Source organism: Balaenoptera ricei, chromosome 13 (assembly GCF_028023285.1).
Source record: "Balaenoptera ricei isolate mBalRic1 chromosome 13, mBalRic1.hap2, whole genome shotgun sequence".
In the NCBI taxonomy this organism is placed as follows: Eukaryota; Metazoa; Chordata; class Mammalia; order Artiodactyla; family Balaenopteridae; genus Balaenoptera; species Balaenoptera ricei.
In genome coordinates, this window is record NC_082651.1 from 877,476 (window position 1) to 898,868 (window position 21,393).

Consider the following 21,393-nt stretch of genomic DNA (forward strand, 5'->3'; position numbering starts at 1 on the left):
TATCCTCGTGGCTCTGCTCTCGAGACCAAGGTGTGCACTGAGAGCAGAGCAGTTATTTATTTAAAGAAAAAAAGGAGAAACCGTCACAAGGCAGTCGATCTGAACGGTGGTAAAAACCGCACATTTGGACAGTGGAAGTGCTGGCTGTGGTGTCCCCTCTACAGCGCAGAAGGGAAGTTCTGCCTCCTGACCTGGGGCCCACCCTCCTGTTCCTTTACTGCCACCTCTCGTCAGAACATCTCCAGATGCGGCAGGGGCTCTGGAAGGGTGGAAAGACACGGGCTTTTCCTAACTCCCTCCAATGCCCAGGCCCCTCTGGCCCCACAAGCACCGAGGCTGTGAAGACCTGGCTCTCCAGGTTCACATGGTGCCTGTAAAAGTTCTGCCCCTTTGGTGTCTCCCCAGAGATTTTTTCTTTCAAGCTCAACCAAGTCCTGACTAGTTTTACAAAAAGGCAGCACCAGATGTATGAAAAATAGGCAGTGAACGACCTGTTAGACATTTAGAAAGTCTAACAGCTTTGCAGTAAAAAGATGTAAGAAAGAAGCACGAGGGAGAGGGGACAGTGGTGGCAAAGCACGAGGCACCGCTGCCACCTCGCCCCGCGGGAGCCACGTGCTGACCTTGCCCGGACAGGGCAGTTGACGACCCCGGGCCAGGGCACCGTGCTGAGGGTCCAGGTGGAGGTGCCTGAGGTATAGCCGGAGACGAGGAGCAATCAGGACCCACGTGAAACCCGGAGCCGCCCAAAGGACACTCTCCAAACGCGCGGGGCCCTACCCCCCACCGGCCCCGCCCGCAGACTGCAGAGGGGCATCCCGACAGCCAACCACCCCGGCGCGTCTGCTCCCCGTCGGAGGACACGGGGCGGGTGGAAGCCATGACCTCCTCGCCCCCGGGTCCTGCACGTGCCGGCGTCCCCGCCAGGTCCCCAGAAGGACCCGGGGCCTCGGGCGGCCGCTCCCCTGGGGTCCCTGCACCTCCGTCCCTGGGGGGCGGCAGGCACAGCCTCAGAAGCTCTCCACGAAGCTGCCGGGGAAGAGGCCGGTGCGGCCGTTCCTCTGCAGGGTCCCCTTGTACCAGCCGTCCTCACGCTTCTTGTGCACGAAGACCACGTCCCCTTCCTTCAGCTCGATCTCTGCCTCGCTCTGGGGCGGGTATGAGACCACCACGCGGTACCTGGGGAAACAGATACGCAGGGGTGAGCCGCCCGCCACCTCCGGGGCTCCGGGGCTCCGTCCCTGTTTTCAGACCAACGTGCCATAAGATCCACCTGCAGACGTGAGTCTCCGCTGTGCCTCTGCCTGCCGGGCGCCTGAGCTCCGACCAGGAACAGACCCCTGGGCCTCGGCAGCTCCCGCGGTCTGAGACAAAGGCCTGCACCCCACACCTGCCCAGAAAGCCTCAGGGGAGGAGGAGGCTCTGGGGACCAGCCTTGCTCTAAGACGCCCGAGGGCGAGGGCAGACCGGCCGGGCCGCGTCCCTCGCTGCCGCCCAGCCCGGCAGAGCTGCCCGTACCCCCCTCCAGCCGGGGACCCCACAGGGCTCGTGTGTCCCGCTGTCCCGCCGGCCCCGAGCCCACCACCCTTACGGGGGTCAGGGCTGGTCAGGTGAGCTGGGGGCTCCGTGCGCAGATCCTCACTGTGGGTGGTCTCGGGGCCGGCAGGGCCGCCTGTTCTCGCTGCCTGCGAACCCCAGCTCGTAGGCACCACGGACCCCGCGGGCTGGGTGCCGGGGGAGGGGAGGGGAGGGGAGGGGTCAGCAAAGGCTTCCCCGTGGGCCTGCCGGGCGCCGGGCACGCTCCTCTCCCTCCGCCTCCAGCCCACCATCCACACCACCCTCCTCCGCTGGAACCCCGTCGCTCGGACTAGAGGCAAGCTGGGAAGAGGCTCTGTGCTCCCATTGCCTGCCCCTGCCAGTGCACCGGCCCTTCCCAGTCATGGACCAGGCCGGCCGGTCCCTGCCACCCCCGGGCACCGCCCGCCTCTCCCTCCGCACCAGACCGACCTCAGCCCCACACTGCGCCCCCAGGTCCTCGGGGCGGGTGGGTCGAAGGGTAGGGCTGCTGGGAGAGTTGCAGGAGCAGTGGCCAGGAGCTCACGCACAGCTGACCACATCCCCTGCTCCTGGGCCCAGTCTGGCCAGCACCCCTGCCGTGGGCACTGGCAGAGCAGGAGCGCCTGTGGGCCGGGTTGGGGAGAGCAGCTCACGGGCGCCCTCCGTCCTCGGCTGCCTGCTCCCAGCCCCGCCCTCAGGGCCCGGGTCCTCCTCCGAGTCCCCAAAGGCCCAGGCGGCCTCCCTGGGCCAGAGATGCAGACCGTGCTCCCCCTTCCCTCCGGCCACCTCCCCACGCTCTCCGAACTCCAGGCTCTCCTGTCCCTCCTCCCTGGCAGCGCCTGGCCTGACCCTGTCCCCTGGGCCGGGCTTCCCTGTCAGCCACAGCCAGACCAACGGCCCCTGACGGAGGCCATCCATGTCTGGCAGCTGGGGGTCCCTAGGGCCCTCAAGGGGTTCCGTATGCAGAGCCTCTGACCTGCTATTTCCTGGACGTGGAGAAACCAGGATGCTATACAGCAGGTCCCAGGTCAGCTCTTCTTGAAGTGAGGCCACAGACAGGGACCCTGGCCCTACCTGATGGGATTCTGGGGGACGGGGACCAGGGAACGGGGGCTCTCGGGATCTGCCCACGGACGCCTGAGGACCGAGGTGCCGAATGAGGCCGACTTCATCCCCCTCCAACCACCTGCGCACAGCCTGGGGCTGGCCCGTCCAGCTGGGGATGGTGCGGGGGACTGGGGAAGACGCTCACGTGCAGAAGACCCGGCCCGGCCCTAGGAGCTCACGGGCCCAGCCCACTCCAGGCGGTGGAAGCAGGGGGCAGAGAGGAAGCGGGTCGCGAGGCCGGCCCGGCCTCCCCAGGTGCCTGCAGCATGCAGGCCAGGCCAGTTGCCACCGCGGTCCCTTTCAGGGTGTGGACGAGGCGAGGAAGGGGACAACAGCTCCTGCCCTCCCAGCCCCGCATCCCTGCAGATAGCTGGGACACAGCAACGCCTGTGAGATCAGCCAGCACACGCAGACTGCAGCTCCCACACCCCGGCGCCCAGGCTGCATGACTGCCAGGACCAGCACCGTGGTCCCCCAAGGCTTCCTGCCCATCCTCCTCCTCCGAACACCCGCCCCCTTCCCTCAACTCCCCAGGAAAGAACGCGTCGAGATCATTCCTCACGCTCCCAACGTAAGTTTTAGCTTTTGCCTCAACTGCCAGATGTGAAACAAGCAACTTTAAAGTGTAATTTGCTAGAAAAAAATTAATTTGGTGCTTCTGAGCAATCCCGTGATTTAATGAGCCCGGATGGATGATGTGGGCTGAACGTCTACAAGACCAGCATTCAGTTTTCTGTCCAGATCCTTCCAAGACGCTGAAAGAAACTGATGCTCAGCGGCCCGAAAGGGCCAAGCGAACAGTGGCATGATCCTGGCGTCACACGTCAGAGACTGTCCGGAGCGGCTGCGTCCACCACAGCCACGCTGTAGACATCAGACTCAGGAATCAAAGGTGCAGAATTCGAAGGGAACCCGACCGCTGCAGATGCAGTCGCTTTGCCTGTGGGGTTGGGCACGTCCTCCGTGTCACAGGAGGGGCCCTTCAGAGCACCCGTGTCGGTCCCCGTGAGGACAAGAGGTCTGGGGTCGGGGGCTGTGCTCATCACAGTGGTGTCCCTACAGGACCTTGAAAATGGTAAGAATACTCCCTGGACACCAAACTCTAAGGTCTACACACGCCTCGGGTCCCTGTGGCAGCTCTGACGGATTCCCACGAACAGCGCCTGACGACGTACACGTCTCATCTGGGGGTTCTGGAAGTCCGATGTTCGACACAGCCTCACGGGACAAAGTTGAGGGATGGAGGCTCCGGGGCAGGTCGTGTCCCCTCCCCTCCTCCAGCCCCCAGAGGCTGCGGCGTTCTGGTGGAGGCCTCTCCCTCCATCTCAAAGCCAAGACGGCGGGCCGAGCTCCTCGTCCACCTGCGAGGACTCCTGAGGTCACACGGGCCGCCGCGGGGCCTGCACGACCTCTCCACTTTACGGTCAGCTGCTCGGTCCATCTGCCACCTTATTCTTGGTTTGGGGATCAGGGCAGAGACGTCTTTAGGAGCCTACCATGACCCACAATAGATCAAAGCAAGAAACTTCTAAATCCCAACAGAGCCAAACAGCTGAGAGGAGAGGCCGGCGAGAGGTGAGGACACACGGACTGGGTGTGTGAGCACGTGGGGAGGCCCATCAATCAGTGCGGAGGTGCGGGGACCACGGCCCTCCCCACGGCCTCACTGTCGTGTACGTGATGTCACACAGTGTCGTCTCACACGTCATCCCGTGCGTTGTTCCGGTGGCTGTTGCCCTTGGCGTTCACTACTCATTCATCCTGTTCCAGGTATTCATCTAGGTGTTTTGCAACCATTATGGCCACCAGGCACTATCATCCCCATGTTGTATGTAGGGGCCGGGACTCAAAAAGCAGACACTCGTTTGGGTGAAGTGGCTGTTAAGTGGCAGGTGTTTCTCTTGCTGCAAGATTGTGATGCATGTTGGGGGCGTGGACTGAGCCCAGCCTGCCCTTCACGCACGGCCCCCCGTGGCGGGCCCCTCAACAGGGGCTGGGGTGTGAGTGAGGGTGCGCCCTCCGTGCAGGACTCTGGTCACAGCTGTGAGGTCAGTGTGACCCACCGGCCCGAGTCCAGGTGTTTCGGGAGCTGCCCCGGCCTGAAGGTGACGTTGCCATTGTCACGTCCTCAGCTCCAACCTGCTGGGGGCCGGTACATGGGAGTCATGAGGACTGTGCGGGGTGAGGGCCGCGCTAGGCAGTAGTGGTCACTAAGGAGCTGTGCAGGGTGCTGGGGGCAGGAGGGCGCCCAGGGCCCCGGGTACAACATCCCCAATTAGACAGGAGAGTCAGCTAATGGGAGTAATTCCCTGAACTTCCTAGTTAATCCTAGACTCCCATGATTTCTTTACAACAGGGTCTTTAAGCCCTTTGTGGAGCCTCGAAGTTGAGGATCTGGGAAGGCAGAAGCCCAGGGGAGACACGAGAGCAGCTTTGACACGTTTAGGGACCTGTCATTCCCCAGAGCCCCCAACTTTGGGACCCAGAGGAGGGGCCGGGACCCCCATTCAGAAATCACAGGCAGCTGGGTTGGTCCCGTGGAAGAAAGAAGGTTCTGACGTGGGAGAGCCGCCCAAAGGCGGAGGCTCCCTTGGGGAGTGGAGGGAGAGAGGAGGGGGTGTGTGGAGTGCACTTGGTGTGTGTGTGTGTGGTGTACATGTTGGGTGTGCGTGTGACGTGTGTGGTGTGTCTCAGGCCACACGGAAGGGCTGGCATCGGTCAGTGTGGCCGAGGGGGGAAGAATCTGCCAGGAATGCCAGGACTGTGTGCTCAGGAGATGCTCCCCTTTCTACCGTTTAGGCAGCTCTCCCAGGAGGAGGGGCACTTAGAAAGGAAAGCATTTCCTCCCCTGAGCACCCTCAGCCCTCTTTGAGGCTCTCTAAGGACCCATGACTCAAACGGGCTGGCCCACAAGCAGGACACCAGCCTCTGGCCCCTTCCACCCGAGGCCTCGGGGGACTCAGTTTCCTGACCTGGAAGACTCTGTGCTGAACTCTAAGAAATTGTTGTCTTTGGCAAAAAACACGAATACCGGACATTTCACATGGTGTAACCCTGAAGGCAGTTTGGGGCCAGGTGTCAGAGTGGGCCGAGACTGGAACAAGAGCTGCCCCAGGGCGGGGCTCGCTCAGGCCTACGGGGAACTCAGCCCGGGGTCACTGTGGGTTCTTTTGGGGTAGGGGGATGCAGGTCCCTCACTCCATTGCTCACTCTCCGGGCTCAGGACACCATCAGCTCCACCAGATTTCCAGATGGATCCCTTGTAAATACAAACTCAGGACCCAGATGAACTCAGAATGTGAAATGTGCTCCCGTTTTATCTGAGCCGATGGGATAGTGAGGGCCGCCTGGTGGGTTGAAACCCCAGAAACCTGCATCGTCCCTGTTCCCCAACGTGGCTCCAGACCTCACAGACCACCACACCCAGGCCCGGGAGGACGCAGGCCCACCCTTACCTCTCTCTGGGCAGCAGCTTGGGCTCGGGGCGGACGGCGGCCATGGAGAGAGGCGCCTGCCGGGAGGGCGACGGGAAGCTCAGATCCAAGGAGCCCGCCTTCCTGTGCAGCGGCTCCAACCCCAAGGCCCCCTGCATCTCGCCCTCAACGGGGCAGGACCCGGCCCTGCCGTGGACCGACAGTGAGGACACTTCGGGCCCCACTGCGCCCTGGAGTGAGGCGTCCACCGCTGCCTGGGGGTCGTGGGTGGGAGAGGTGGACGGCGGGGAGCGCGACTTCTTCCTGGTGGACGCGCCGGCCAGTAGCTTCAGCAGCCCGGGCTTCTTGTCTTTCTAGAGAGACACACAGAATGGAGGCCAAGTGGGTTAGTTCTCCCGGAGGCCCTTGTTGTCAGAGAGGGGGTAGGACCCTGTCAGGAAACTCTAAACACGGTCCCGTAAAGATGCTCAGAGGAGAACAGCGGAGACAGAAAGCTTTCCCAACTCTTTCCTTCCCCAGATGTGGCACAGGTGCCAGCACAGAGCCGGGCCTGGAGGCGCCGATCCGACAGCAGCCCCGCCATCGCAGGACCGCGTTCCAGCCTGGAAACTTCACCTGGGGGTGGACTGGGGGGCCGGTTATTCCACGTTAGCCGCCCCCCGCCCCAGGCTCACAGAACCCATGTGTACAGACACGGCCTCATCTGGAGGCCCCGGCAGCACCGTGTGGTCTGTACCACACGGGGAACCGAGGTGCGCGTGTGCACGTGTGCGTGCACGTGTGAGTGCGGGGTGTGGAGGAGGAGGAGTGTGTACACGCAGAGATGCTTCCAGAGCAGTGTGCTCGTCTTAGAATCTAGACAGTTCCAGGACCCTCCTGGGATTTACTTTTCTGACATTGGATGCGGATTAGCTGGCATGGGGTGTGGTGTGAAACAGGCAGCGCGTGGAGCCTGACACGGAGCTCCTGAGTCGGTGAGGCCACCACAGAGTCTGCTCTGGTCACGGGGCCCGCCGGACCCTACGGCGGCTGGATGGGGACTCCTCTGCCCGCCCAAGCTGGGGACAGTTAGTGGTGCTGAGATCCCCTTAAAGTGCACTTACTAGGGATGTGCATATCCTCAAGGTAAGTCAATAACACTTTAGTATGAACAAATCTGACGTTTTCTCTACTCCCAGCACTGGTACTGATAGGAAGGATGGAAGCTGATGTCCTGCATGCTGTCCACGGGTGGCACGGGCGAGCCCTGGCCTGGAGGGGAGCAGGTGTGCGGGGAACGTGGCACAGGGCAGCCCTCTTCCAACATCCAAGAGAGATGTGTGTGGGGCACACTTAGGAGAGCTTCGGCCATTTGGCCACCAGGGGGCGCCATGCAGCTGGCTCAGAGGCGTCCCCGTCCTCCAAGCAGCCGGGCTCCTGTGGCCACCACGCAGAGGAAGGGGCTCCCAGGATGACAGTCTCCTAACCTGAGACCAGCAGGATAGGCACTGGCTCTGGTGGGCTGGTGGTCCCTGGACCTCGGGGCCTCTGGAAGGGGAGCCACGCCGCAGCCAGACACCCAAACACTGCCGGGTCTCAGGAAAAAAAGCCACAGGGCATCAAATGGTCAAGTGCGATCCTGAAGCCCAAAACTCTTTAAAGTGATTTAACTGTATGTGTGTATGCATGTGTATGTATGTGTGTATATATGTGTGCGTGTATGTGTGTATGTGCAAGTGTGTGCATGGGTGTATGTGTGCATGTGTGTGCACGTGCGTGTGTGTGCGTGTATGTGTGCATGTACATGTACGTGTGCGTGTGTGTATACATATGTATGTGTATGTATGATGTGTATGTATGTGTGCACGTGTGTGTAAGCAAGCACACAGGTGAATAAAACTAAGAGCCACGTGATGGGTCCCCAGGGCTCCCAGTGGCCCTGTGGTGCCGTCCACGACGGGGGGGGGGCCATCACCCGACCCGCCTCGTCCCAGGGCTCCCCCAGAACACCATGCGGGCAGGGGACGTGGCTCTGACGTCCCGGCGCCCCCGTGTCCGGCCCGGGCCGAGAACGCTGCGGGCACCGGATACGCGCCCGCCGAGCGGACACGATGGAGGGCATGGGCTCGCCAGCGGGGGGCCCTGCGGGTGTCCTTCCTCCTGACGAGCACGTTCCATCAGCGAGCGCCTGCCTCGCGGACCCGCAGGAGCCCCGGGAACGGAGGGCACGCGAGGCCGGCGGCTGCGGGTTTGGAGCCGGGCGCCCACACGCGGGGGGATTTCCTGTCGGTCCCCGTGGTCAGTCACCACCGGTCACCCTCCCACTGACCTCGGCGGACGCCGCCCTCCCCAGACGTCCGCGTCCACACGCCCCGTGGAGCGGAGCGCGGGCTCGGGGGCCGGTCCAGCCCCTCCGGGCCGCCCTGGTCTGTGGGCGCAGCCGAGAACCCGCCGATGGGCCCCTCGCGGGCGGTGGGAGAGGGAGGACGTGCGCTGGGGGGGATCTGGGCCAACAGCTTATGCTACAGGAGCACGGGTTTGCTGGGGTTTCCCCGGGCCTTCGCAAGCCCGGGCGGCGTGGGGAGTCGCGCCCTGTTGCTTTTTGGGGCCACCGCTTTCCTCACAGCCCCGCCTCAGCACCTGGCTTAAATTCCCCTCCCCTGAGCACGGGTCACTTTCCACCCCAGTGACCCTCCGAATGACCGAGGCTCAGTCATTTCAGCCTTGCTGGGGGACCCCAAACATCTGAACTGTGGGAACACAATGCCCCCTGGCCCCCCACCGCCTGCGCCTGAGGGCACATCTCCAGAGAAAGGGGCCCTCGCTCCCCCAGACGAATGACGGCCCCAGCCACCCAGCTGGGCCGGCCCTTTCCTTGCGACGCCCCGGCTCCCTGTGCAGCTGACCACCCCGCACCGTGCCTGCCCCTCCCCTGACAGAGCTCACCGCGGCGGCTGCGCACTGGACGCCAGGAGCCCAGGGCAGCCCCGGTCCAACCCCGGCTTTGCGTTTGGCTCACCGAGTGTTTAAGACCAGTGCAAGAGCTGGTTTAATCTATTAAAGTCCTCACAAAAATGTGATTCTGTTGCTGTTTTTATGGTGTGTCTGGATATTTTTAAATGTTTGCAAAAAAACAAGTTTGCAAAATCTTTAGCTCCCAGTACATCTTTGCTTGTTTGTTTTTGGCAGGGCCATGCAGCTGATGGGATCTTGGCTCCCTGACCAGGGATTAAACCCGGGCCCGTCGGCAGGGAATCGTGGGGTCTTAACCACTGGACGGCCAGGGAATTCCCTGCCATTACATTTTTGTTAAATGAATAAAATCAACTTCACTTCCTGTTAACCCTTGCCTTGCCTTGGGAGAGCCCAGGGACCAACACAGGGCTCTCGGCTCCAACTTGCACAAAGAACCAACCAGGGAGTTCGATAAAATGTAGATGTGGGGCTCTGCCCTCAAGGATTCTGATTCAGCAGGTCTGAAATGGTTCTGATCTAGAACCAAGGAAGTGATCAATTAGAAGCCGATGGTCACCTGTGCAACCAGAGAAGTGATTCTGGAAGACGGCAGACAGGTAAGACACAGGGAAGGGCCCAGCTTCATGGGAAGGTGATCAAAGAAGGGAGACTGTGTCCCCTACCTACTAAGTGCCCCAGCCCAGGGGACAGGCATGGGCTTAAAGTCGTGCTATGAAGTGCTGGGGTGCACGGGGGTGGAGATTCTGACCCGTGCGTCTGGCTGCCTAGCTGGCTCGCAGGCGAGGCTGCCCTCCCCAGTTGCACCTTGGGCGGCAAGGGCCGTCGTCTGAGTAGGAGCTCACCAGGCACGGCAGCTACGCCAGGCATAGGAACGGGCGGGAGCCAGGCCTGCAGGCATGAGAAGCTCCAGCTCTCACGCTACACACGCACCTGGGTCTGCACTCTGCCTCCCATACAAACAATGTCATTACGTCAGAGAAGGGATTACAGGCGACATTAGGGAAACAAGCACACCGGCACACACTCACACATCCTGAAATAAAGTCACATCCTACTTTAAAAGAGTCATCTGGAAATCTAATATGAAAAAAAGAGACGTTCATTCATTATAGAAAAACTGGAAAACATTTTACAAATAATAAAATGATAGTGTCTGTCCCCAGAGGCCTTGTTTCATAAAATATTAATGCAAAAACTTGGCCAAAGGAAACAAAATTTAAAGCTTAAATTAAGAACTGTTGCCAGTTAAAAGTCAATTAAAATTATGGAGAATTATCTCTGAAATTAAAGGAAATCAAAGAGAATAGAATTTGATTTATAAAATGTGACATTAAATTTTTCAGGGAGTCAATTCATTTCATTAAAACGAAGTAAACCTGTAACATGGCCTATGAGTGCCATGTCCTCACCGTCATCTCCTCATTATCCTATGGTGATTAGGTGGAGAAATTACAACTAACACCACAGAAATACAAAGGAGTAACAAATTGTTACTATGAACAATTATACTCCAACAAAGTCGACAACCTAGAGGGAATGAAAACATACAATCTTCCAAGGCTGAATCATGAATAGAAAAATCTAAATAAACCAAATACCAGTAACAAAATTGAATCAGTAATCAAAAAACCTCCCCCAAACAAAGGTCCAGGTCTAGATGGCTTCACAGGTGAATTCTACCCAAGATTTAGAGAAGACTTATACCCATCCTTCTCAAATTATTCCAAAAAACTAAAAAGGAAGGAAACTCCCAAGTTCATTTTATGAGGCCAGCATTTCCCTGATACCAAAACCAGTCAAAGGCACCACAAACACACAAAAAGAAAACTATAGGCCAATATCCTTGATGAATATAGATGCCAAAATCCTCAACAAAATATTAGCAAACTGAATCCAACAATACATTGTAAGGATCATACACCATGTCAAGTGGGATTCATTCCAGGGATGCTAGGATGGTTTAACATATGTATATCCAACAGTGTGATACACCACATTAACAAAACAAAGGATAAAAATCATATGATCATCTCAATAAAAGCAGAAAAAGCATTTGACAAAATTCAACATACATTCATGATAAAAAGTCTCAACAAAGTACACATAGAGGAACATACCTCAACATAATTAAGGCCATATATGAGAAACCCACAGCTAAATTATACTCAACGGTGAAAAGCTGAAAGATTTTCCTCTAAGATCAGAAACAAGACAAGGATGCCCACTCTCGCCACTGTTCTTCAACATAGTATTGGAAGTTCTAACTACAGCAATTAGGTAAGAAAAGTAAATAAAAGGCCTCTAAACTGGAAAGGAAGAGGTAAAACTGTCACTATTTGCAGATGACATGATACTATTTATAGAAAATCCCAAAGACTCCTCCAAGAAACTCTTAGAACTAATAAGTGTATTCAGCAAAGTAGCAGGATACAAAATCAATATGCAGAAATCTGTTGCTGATAATGAACTATCAGAGAGACAAAGAAAGAAAACAATCCCAGGTATAATCGCATCAAAGGAATAAAATACCTAGGAATAGATTTAACGAAAGAGGTGAAAGACCTGTACTCTGAAAACCATACGACATTGAGGAAAGTGACGGCAGATGATACAAATAAACGGAAAGATATACCATGTTCATGGAAGAACTAAGGTCATTAAAATGCCCATACTACCCAAATCAGTCTACAGATTAAATGCAATCCCTATCAAAATTCTTATGGCATTTTCCACAGAACTAAAACAAACCCCAAAATTCATATAAAAGGCCCTGAATAGCCGAAACAATCTTGAGAAAGAAGAACAAAGCTGGAGGTATCACAGCCTCTGATTTCAGGCTATACTACAAAGCGACAGTAGTCAAAACAGTATGTTACTGGCACAAAAACAGCTCCATAGATCAGTGGGACAGGCTAGAGAGCCCAGAAATAAACCCACACTTATATGGTCAATTAATCTCTGACAAAGAAGGCAAGAATATACAGTGGGGAAAAGACAGCCTCTTCAATAAATGGTGCTGGGAAAACTGGACAGCTACATGAAAAAGAATGAAAGTGGACCACCTTCTTACATCATATACAAAAATAAACTCAAAATGGATTAAAGACTTAAATGTAGGACCTGAAACTATAAGACTCCTAAAAACATAGGCGTATGCTCTTTGACATCAGTCTTAGCAAGATTGTTTTGGATCTGCACATCAGGCAAGGCAAACAAAAGCAAAAATAAACAAACAGAACTACATCAAACTAAAAAGCTTTTGCATAGCAAAGGAAACCACCAACAAAATGAAAAGGCAACCTACTGAATGAGAGAAGATATTTGCAAATCATACATTCAATAAGAGGTTGATATCCAAAATATAAAGAACTCATACAACTCAATATAAAAAAAAACCCCAAACAACCCAATAAAAAAATGGGCAAAGGACCTGAATAGACATTTTTTCGAAGAAGACATACAAATGGCCAACAGACATATGAAAAGATGCTCAACGTCACTAATCATCAGGGAAATGCAAATCCAAACCACAATGAGATATCACCTCACACCTGTCAGAATGGCTATTATCAAAAAGAAAAGAAATAACAAGTGTTGGTGAGGGTGTGGAGAAAAGGGAACCCTTGTGTGCTGTTAGTGGGAATATAAATTGGTGCAGCCACTGTGGAAACAGTATGGAGGTTCATCAAATAATTAAAAATAGAACTACCATATGATCCAGCAATTCCACTTCTGGGGACTTATCTGAAGAAAACAAAAACACTAATTAGAAAAAATATATGTACCCCTTGTTCACTGCAGCACTATTTATAATAGTCAAGATATGGAAACAACCTAAGTGCTCACTGATAGATGAATGGATAAAGAAGATGTGGTACATATATACAATGGACAACAATGTGTATATATATACTCAGACATAAAAAAATGAAATCTTGCCATTTTCGACAACATGGATGGACCTGGAGGGTATTATGCTAAGTGAAATAAGTCAGACAGAGAAAGACCAATACTGTATGATTCCATGTGTATGTGGAGTCTAAAAAACAAGACAAATGAAGAAATAATCCAAAACAGAAACACAGTCATAGATACAGAGGACAAACTGTTGGTTGCCAGAGGGGAGGGGGTTGGGGGAGGAGAGAAATAGGTAAAGGGGATTAAGAGGTTCAAACTTCCAGCTATAAAATAAATAAGTCACAGGGATGTGATGTACACATAGGGGACGTAGTCAATAGCACTGCAACAGGGCTTCCCTGGTGGCGCAGTGGTTGAGAATCTGCCTGCCAATGCAGGGGACACGGGTTCGAGCCCTGGTCTGGGAAGATTCCACATGCCGCAGAGTAGCTGGGCCCGTGAGCCACAACTACTGAGCCTGCGCGTCTGGAGCCTGTGCTCCGCAACAAGAGAGGCCACGATAGTGAGAGGCCCGCGCACCGCGATGAAGAGTGGCCCCCGCTTGTCACAACTAGAGAAAGCCCTCGCACAGAAACGAAGACCCAACACAGCCAAAAATAAATAAATAAATAAATAAATAAATAAATAAATAAATAAATAAATAAAAAAAAATAGCACTGCAACAACTTTGTATGGTGACGGATGAAAACTGGTCTTCTCGGGGTGAACATTTCATAATGTGTAAAAATATCAATTCACTATGTGGTATACCTAATATGATATAATATGGTATTTTAATTTTAACTTAGAAAAGTCTAAAGTCCAAAGTCTCATCTAAATATCATCTAAATCAGATGTGGGTGAGCTCGAGCTATGATTCATCCTGAGGCAAATTTCCTCTCCAGCTGTGAGCCTGTGACACCAAACTAATTACATGCTTCCCAAATGCAAAGGTGAGGAAGGCAGAAAATAGACATTCCCATTCCCAAAAGGAGAAATGGGAAGAGGAGGGGGTGACAGGTCCAAGCAAGTCCAAAACTTAGCCAGGCAAGTTCCACTAGATCCCAAGTTGGAGAACAATCCTCTTTGGTCAACGCCTCTCTCCCAGGCCCCCCTCTCCGCCCCGGCTTTGGTCAGAGGCCACCTCTGAACAGCCTTCAGGGCCCTTCATCCCTTTCCCGGAAGAAGAGTGCATGTTTGCAGCCAAACAGCCCTGTGGTCTGGTCCTGCAGAATCCAAGGAGCCCCACAGCCGTCCTCCCCTCCACCCTGCTTCCTCTGACCCCCGAAGTTCAGGCTGGCAGGGTCCTTGGTGCTTTAATCCCACCTCTATTCCTGGCTCGGCTGCGACGGCTGGTTTAGTCCATGAGTTGCACCCGTGGTCTCTTTATCAAATGGTGGTTTGGCCACATCCCTGGCATCTCTTCAGAGCACGCTTTCTCATTTGGCACAATATGGTGAGGCTAAGGGTTTTCCAAATGTCCAAGCTCCGGTCCTTTTTGGTTAACAATCAACTCATTTCTTTCCTCTTGCATTTAACAGCCAGCCACCAGGAGGAACCACGCCTCTCCTTCAATGCTGCTCAGAAATCTCCTCAGCTAAATATCCAACATCGACCTTCTCTACAAGACACGAGGACACAGCTAGGCTGCCCTCTTGGCCACTTTCTAACCAGGGCTGCCTTCCTTGCCATTAACAGTAGCGTGTCCCTCCTTCCATCTGGACGTCCTTTAGCATTCACGCACCTACCAGCGTCTGTTCACGATCACTCTCGAAGGACCCTCGCCAGAACTGCCTTTAAGGCCAAACGTCAAGCCTCCCAGCCTCTCTCCGTCACCTGTTCCAAAGCTGCTTCTGCATTTTCAGGGTTTGTAACAGAAGCCCCTGCCGCACTCACGGAACCAAAATCTGTATCGGTTGTCTCAGGTGTCCATAACCCAGTACCACAGCCTGGGCAGCTTAATCCACAGACCTGTCTTTTCTCGCCGTTCTGGAGGCTGGGGGTGCCAGCATGGACGGGTCCTTGGTGAGGACCCTCCTGGCCTGCAGACGGTGCCGTCTGTCAGGTGGTCACGTGGCCTTTCCTCATGACCCATCTAACCCTAATTACCCCCCAAGGGCCCCCCCACACACTGGGGCTTCAACTTATGAATTCTGGGGGGACACACACATCCAGTCTGAAAGGGCCACAGCTACCTCAATGAGAGAGAGGAAATTCAAGTCCAGAGAGACGACGGGGATGGACCCCGGTCTCTGGCTGCAGAATCCCAGACTCTCTCGGCCACCTCACCGCCTGTCCCCGTGGCCGCTGGTGCATGAGGAGGAGGAGGCTTTGCTCGTCCTTCACCCGCCAGGCCCTACTCTGCCCCGTGCCCCAGGGCCTTACTCAGTGTTTGCTGAACCCACCCGGTCCCCAGCCAGCGCCCCCTGAGCACAAGCACGCGTCCAAGGCTGACCTGGCCCCAGCTCGCCCTCAGCTCAGGCTGGAGCTCCCTGGACCCAGCCCCACCTTCTCTGCAGAATGCTCTCCTGCCAGCCCTGGGCTCCCGCACCCGCTGTCCACCAGACACTGGCAGTAACCGCACACATCACCCTGACTTATGAGGAACAGCACCCTGCATACCCCCATCTGGCCCAGAGATCAGCCCATGTTCAATGAGGGTCATGGTGTGACCTGCACCCATCACCAGCCTCCACGGCAGGAAACCTGAGCAATGGACCCTGGGTGCCACCTCGAGATCTAGTTCAGCCGCTCTGGGTGGGCAGCCAGGTCACCTCTCTTGTGACCCTTGGTCCATCAGAGGAGCAAGCGCTGGCATCCCCAAATCCTCAATGTCCCACAGGCCGTCCTGGCCTCCCGGGGGCAGGACTGAGCAGCTCGCACCCTGGGGCCGAGCCCAGCCCAGCCAGCACCCCGAGAGGGCCCTGAACGCGGGATCAGAGCCTGGTGGTCCAGCCTCTGCCGTGTGGCCCCGTGATGCTGTCACTGTGCCCGGGGCAGGACCAGGCGCCCTGGGTGGTGTCACAAAGGCCACCACAGGGCAGGCGCCGTGGCCGGTGCTCAGCGAAGGTGGGAGGCCTGTGGCCATGCACGTTCCACAGGGGCCAGAGCCCAGGCCAGGACCTGATGCTGAAGGGCAGGGGCCACACCGCCTGGCTCTTCTCCTGCCTCCCAGCCGGGTGCCCTTGAACGCGTGATTGTGTTTCCTGGGCCTCAGTTTCCTCACCTGTGGAGTGGGGGTAACGACGGCACCTGCCCGAGAGAGCTGTCTGGGGACTGGATGAAATACGACATGTTAGACATTAGCCTGCTGTCACCAGCACCCTCTCCGTCACCATGGTTACCACACAGCCCTTTGGAGCCTTCTTTCTGCAACAGCCAGTCCGTCCAGTGATACATGAGTCTCCCTCCACAGCTACATCTTACTGTGTGGGAAGGAAGGTACCACTCCTCAGCCAAAGGCACCGCGCCAGGATCTTTTTCTTCTAAAGCAGCGGTCCTCACAGGTAGTGAGTTTGAAACCGCACTTCCCACGGACTGCGATGACACATGTGGTGGAGCGGACCCTCCCCTGTGCTGTGCTGCAGGCGCCGCCAGCAAACCCGGAGCAGGAAGGAGAATGGTCTGAAGGTCTGTCCCTACCCGGATGTGTCACGTGCTGGGCCGTGAAGGACCTCAGGGGTCTGAACCGAGGTGGCTTCTGGGCTCTGTGAAGCCCCTGGATTTGCCAGGCTGGGCATGAGTAGCTTCTCAAAGCAGGCCATGCCCCTCCCCGGTGTGAAGAGGCTGATGGCGTAATTCAACTGAGAAAAAAGGAGGTGAAGGGCAGTGGGTGTGCAGGTCTGACCGGCGGAAGGCGTGGACGGGGCCGCGGGCCACCCGCACCCAGGCCGCTGCCGGGACGTCAGCGGGAGCCGGAGGCCAGGCTCTCTGGGGACAATAGGGACAACAGGGCGTCCTTTGCTCTCAGCCTGAGAGCCCCAAACAGGAGGCAGCTGTGACAGACGAGGACTCAAGGGGAGAGGGAGGTCACATGTCACCCTGGGTGGCGTGGCGAAGCGAAGCTTCCAGACGCGGCCCGGTGCTGTCTCTCCTCGCTCGTCTGCCTCACGTGGCCCCCCTTGTGGGATCCACGTTCCTGCCATGCGCCGGGGCCTTCCATGGCTCCAGACGCAAAGCGCGGCGGGGACCCAGGGCTCGAAAACGCCGCCAGCTCGCCCTTGAGCAGAGACCATGGAGGGGCCGCACAAGTGTCCGACCGACAGCCGACCGAGGTGCCGGCCAGCAGCCAGGGAGTGGCCCGCAGGTGGCCCTGGCCCGGCCGGTACGGCGTCCAGGCCTCCCTCCGCTCAGCCGAGGCCCAGCCCCGGAGCAGGATCATTACAACCCGACGGGAGACGTTCTCCTGCACTGAGGTGCGGCAAGTTGTTGTGGCCTCTACGTGAGTTAACTTGAATTTTGTGCTGACTAAACAGCCTGTGTGTGACCTGTTAAACACACACTGCACGCCGGCTTTAATTATTCAAGAAAAGGGTGCACTGACCAGAAGTAAAGAACGTCCATGTTATAATCAAGACTGGGGCTTCCCTGGTGGCGCAGTGGTTAGGAATCCGCCTGCCAATGCAGGGGACATGTGTTCGAGCCCTGGTCCGGGAAGATCCCACATGCCGCTGAGCAACTAAGCCCGTGTGCCACAACTACTGAGCCTTCACTCTAGAGCCCACGAGCCACAACTACTGAGCCTGCAAGCCACAACTACTGAAGCCCACACGCCTAGAGCCCGTGCTCCGCAACAAGAGAAGCCACCGCAATGAGAAGCCAGCGCACTGCAACGAAGAGTAGCCCCCGCTCGCCACAACTAGAGAAAGCCCGTGCGCAGCAACAAAGACCCAACACAGACAAAAATAAATAAATACATTTATAAAAAGAAAAAATAATAAAGATGAAATGCCTCCCTTCCCGGGACGCCAGTGCTGGTCCTCCATCCATGGTAAGCCTCCCTCCCCAGGGGCCAAGGCCACACTGACTCAGTACGTGCTGGTCTGTTGTTTTTCTAAACCTTGAAGGAATGCATCCCTGACTTGATGTTCTTTGTTCTGACAAGACATAACACTGTGCTGAAAACCCTGCTTCTCCAGGGCAGTTCCTCAGGTTACCTGAGAGGCTGTCTTCTGGGCTAGAGTCCTCAGTTTGGCTCAGGAAAACTCTTTGCTACCCCTAGCAGAGACTGTTTATTGATTATTTTCATCACCAAAAGTGAAAGCTGTTCTACACAACTGAGGCTGGGTGTGTGTCACACGGCAGACTTCACGAGATGCCTCCAAGATTCCCCGTCCCAGACCCAGCAGCGGGGCCGGGGTGCTGGCGGCCCTGCCCTCTGACGTGACCTTACCCGGGAGCTTCACACGCACACACACACACCTCGAGCACAGGCACTGTAATTAACAAGTGTGGGATGGAAAAATGAAAGCACCTCCCAAAAGACTTCTTTGGAAGAGTTTACAGAAATACTGGAAACACGTACAAGTAACAGATGAGAAGAATTCCGTGCGGAAGGAAGCCCAGAACTGAACTTCAGCAGATTTTTACTGGAAACACGAAGACCTCCAGACAACCTACAACCAACCAAACTGCAGGGCCCTAAAATCCCAGGTCACACCCCACACTGATGGGGCCTCGGAAACTGGAAGGCCCGCCCTGATCTGGAGGCAGGACGCGTTGCCAGACGCCCGGGGACTCCAGCCACGCAGGTCTGAGAGCACCAGAGGAGCAGAGCCGGAGCCGCAGGGACAGGGGCGACGCTGAACGAGACCGTCCGCGGCTGCTCAGGGCCACTCCTCGCGTCAGGCGGCTCATCTCCCCTGTGCATCGGAGCCCCCGCGGCCCTCCCCTCGCTGTCAGGGATGGAGCACGCGGGGGTCTCTCCCTACGGGCCTCTCTCAGCCTTGTAACCGTCCCAGTAGCATCACTGGGGGTGGGCAGAGCAAGCAGGGCCCCCCGGGTGGAGAGGTGTCCTCTGCAGGCCCACCCGGAAGGAGGGTTCTGTGGGGCCGGGGTCCCATCGCTTCAGTCTCCACCTCCTGCGGGGAGAAGCCCTCAAGGAGGCGGAGGGCAGCCGCCCGCCCACCACGTGTCCGGTTGGAAGGGGGCCCTCAGCAAGGCGGGCAGAGCGTGAGGCTGACCCACAGGGCCTCCTGATTCTTTCTGACGGGCAGAGGCTGACGCGCTCTTTGGCGGGAAGGCTGTGCCTTTGTGGAGGAGGGGGGAGTGACTTTCTCTCCTCTGGGTCAGGTCCCAGCAGCCATCACGTGATGTGGGCTTGTGCGCCCCGAGGCCCCGCCTTGGGGAAGGATTTCCAGCCTCCCTCAGCCCTTGCACAGCAGAGCCAAGCTTCATACCCATTGGAAGAGTCCCAGCACCTTGCTTCGGGTTACATTACAGCTGCCAGGGACTCGTCTGAATGTGAGCTCATTTGACCTTCACCCGAGTCCCCAGGGGCACCAGGCCGGCAGCCTTGGTGTCCCCTGAGGATGTGGCACCTTGGATGCTGGCAGGCCTGGCGTGAGCGAGAGCCGGGCAGGCTTCTCTGCTGTGGGACCTTCTGCAGCCTTCACTGTGCCAATAAGCTAATCTTTAAATTTAAATTTTATCTTGTAAGAACACGTAAGGAGACATGTACTCTTTTAGCGAGTTTGTAAGTGACCACGCTGTCTGGTAGACACCGTAGGGGCACTCGCCGTAGGGACAGTCATCAGCGGATCTCTAGAAATAACTCACCGTGCTTCACTGACGCTTTATCAATGACCTTAAATTTCAGCGGAGCAAGCCAAGTTCTAATAAGCTGGGTTTTCCTGCAGGAGTTTTTTATTTTTTATCTGTTTATTTTTTGGTGGGCCTGGGGCTCTTCTGAAAGTGAAGGGAGGGTTCCGGCGACCTGGAAAGGTAACACCCAGCCGGCCCGGTGCAGGGAGGCCCCCAACACTGCTCTCAGTTGCCCTGCACGCCGCCGGCTCCCAGCGGGGGTGACCCTGCGGCCAGGAGACGCTCGTGACCACGGGTGGAGATACTTCTGGCTATTGCGAAGCTGGGGTCCCGCGGGTAGAAGCCAGGGCTGCTCCGGGTCCTCCAGGGCAGGACTGCGCGGGCGTCAGGCTCCCTCCCCGACAGCGGCCTGAGGCAGATGCTGGCCGGTGGCCTTCTGCACCCAGGCCGCCTCTCGCATCCCATCCACCCCCACCCTTGGCTCCGCGACCTGGGGGCTCAGGTGCTGAACTTGGAACAGCTCTTGGAGGCTGGGGGCCGGCGGACCCTTTGCATGGGTTTCCTCGGGGGGCGAGGAGGTGAAGAAAGAATGATCCAGGAGCCCTTGCATAGCCACAGAGAACACTGGAAGGTGCTAGTCTGCTTCTGGGACGCGGGGTGGAGGCCAGCCGGGCCGGTTCTGGGAAGGCCGCGGAGCTCTCCAGAGTCACCCCACCCCGAGCACTAGGGACCCCAGGTCTCCGGAGCCATCCACGGCCGTCTCCTGCGGCAGCAAAGAAGTATCTACGGCACTTTGGAGGGAGGGCCCCGCGTCTCCGCTGCCCCCAGCGGGCTGCCCGTGGTCCTGAAGCCGACGACATGGGCCCAGGGCCGTTCTGATTGAAGTCCCACCCCCAGGCCAGCATGGGCCTTGCTCACAGCGCCACGTGTCCTGCTCTCAGTTGTGCCCACGTTTTCCATCAACAGGGTGCCACGTCCATCGTGGAAACAGCCCCCCGCCCCGAGCTCTGCTAGGACCTCACCAGGCAGACATCCATGATCAGCTCGTACCCAAACGACTCCCAGAAAACAGGGGCTTTCTTTCCTCGACCAGCCTGACACACAGCCATCAGATTCACACTTCAGCCCCTTCCTCCTGGCCCGAAAGGACAGCCACAGACAGTGTGCCCGCACCCACTGCCCCGGGGAGTGGCCGGGGTCCTGTGCTGGTGGGCGACAAGCACAGATTCTTGGTGGCCGCGCCCCCAGCACCTGCGTCTCTGAACACCCGCGGGCTCTGAAAACTGCCGCCCCGCTGGCCCTGCCCTGTCCATCTCAAGTGGGAGCCACACCCCAAAACCAGGGTGATGAGTCCAAACAGAGGCATGGCAGGTTCCCCCGGCACCACGGCCCAGTCCAGGACCGCACTTCCCGCATCTCTGTGGACCTTCTGACCCCAAGGGGGGCTGCTCTAGGGTGTGGGGACGTGATCCCCCAGGAGCAAGGGCGGCTGTGTGATGGGGTCGAGCCACACAAGTCAGCGGTTAGGAGCGAGGGGACAGAATGTGCGCCCCAAATCGTGTCTCTGTGGCATGAGGATTAATTTATTATGATGATTATATATATAAATAGAATTCACTTACGATTCTAAGGCCCAAAAGACTCAGGAAGAGCCTTCCCCTAACTGCCTAAAAGAATGTAG

The 21,393-nt window shown here is 56.7% G+C and overlaps 1 protein-coding gene across 2 annotated transcripts in view; it reads right to left on the reverse strand.

The window, feature by feature from the left end:
- SH3RF3 (SH3 domain containing ring finger 3) overlaps positions 1-21,393 on the reverse strand; it is a 216,430-nt gene continuing 195,037 nt past the window's right edge. For both annotated transcript variants that reach the window (XM_059942575.1, XM_059942577.1), the window contains 2 exons: positions 6,120-6,451; positions 1-1,179 (listed from right to left, as the gene is read on the reverse strand). In XM_059942575.1, coding sequence (XP_059798558.1) covers positions 1,011-1,179; positions 6,120-6,451 — 501 coding nt within the window. In that variant the 3' untranslated portion in view covers positions 1-1,010. The remainder of the gene's footprint in view (positions 1,180-6,119; positions 6,452-21,393) is intronic.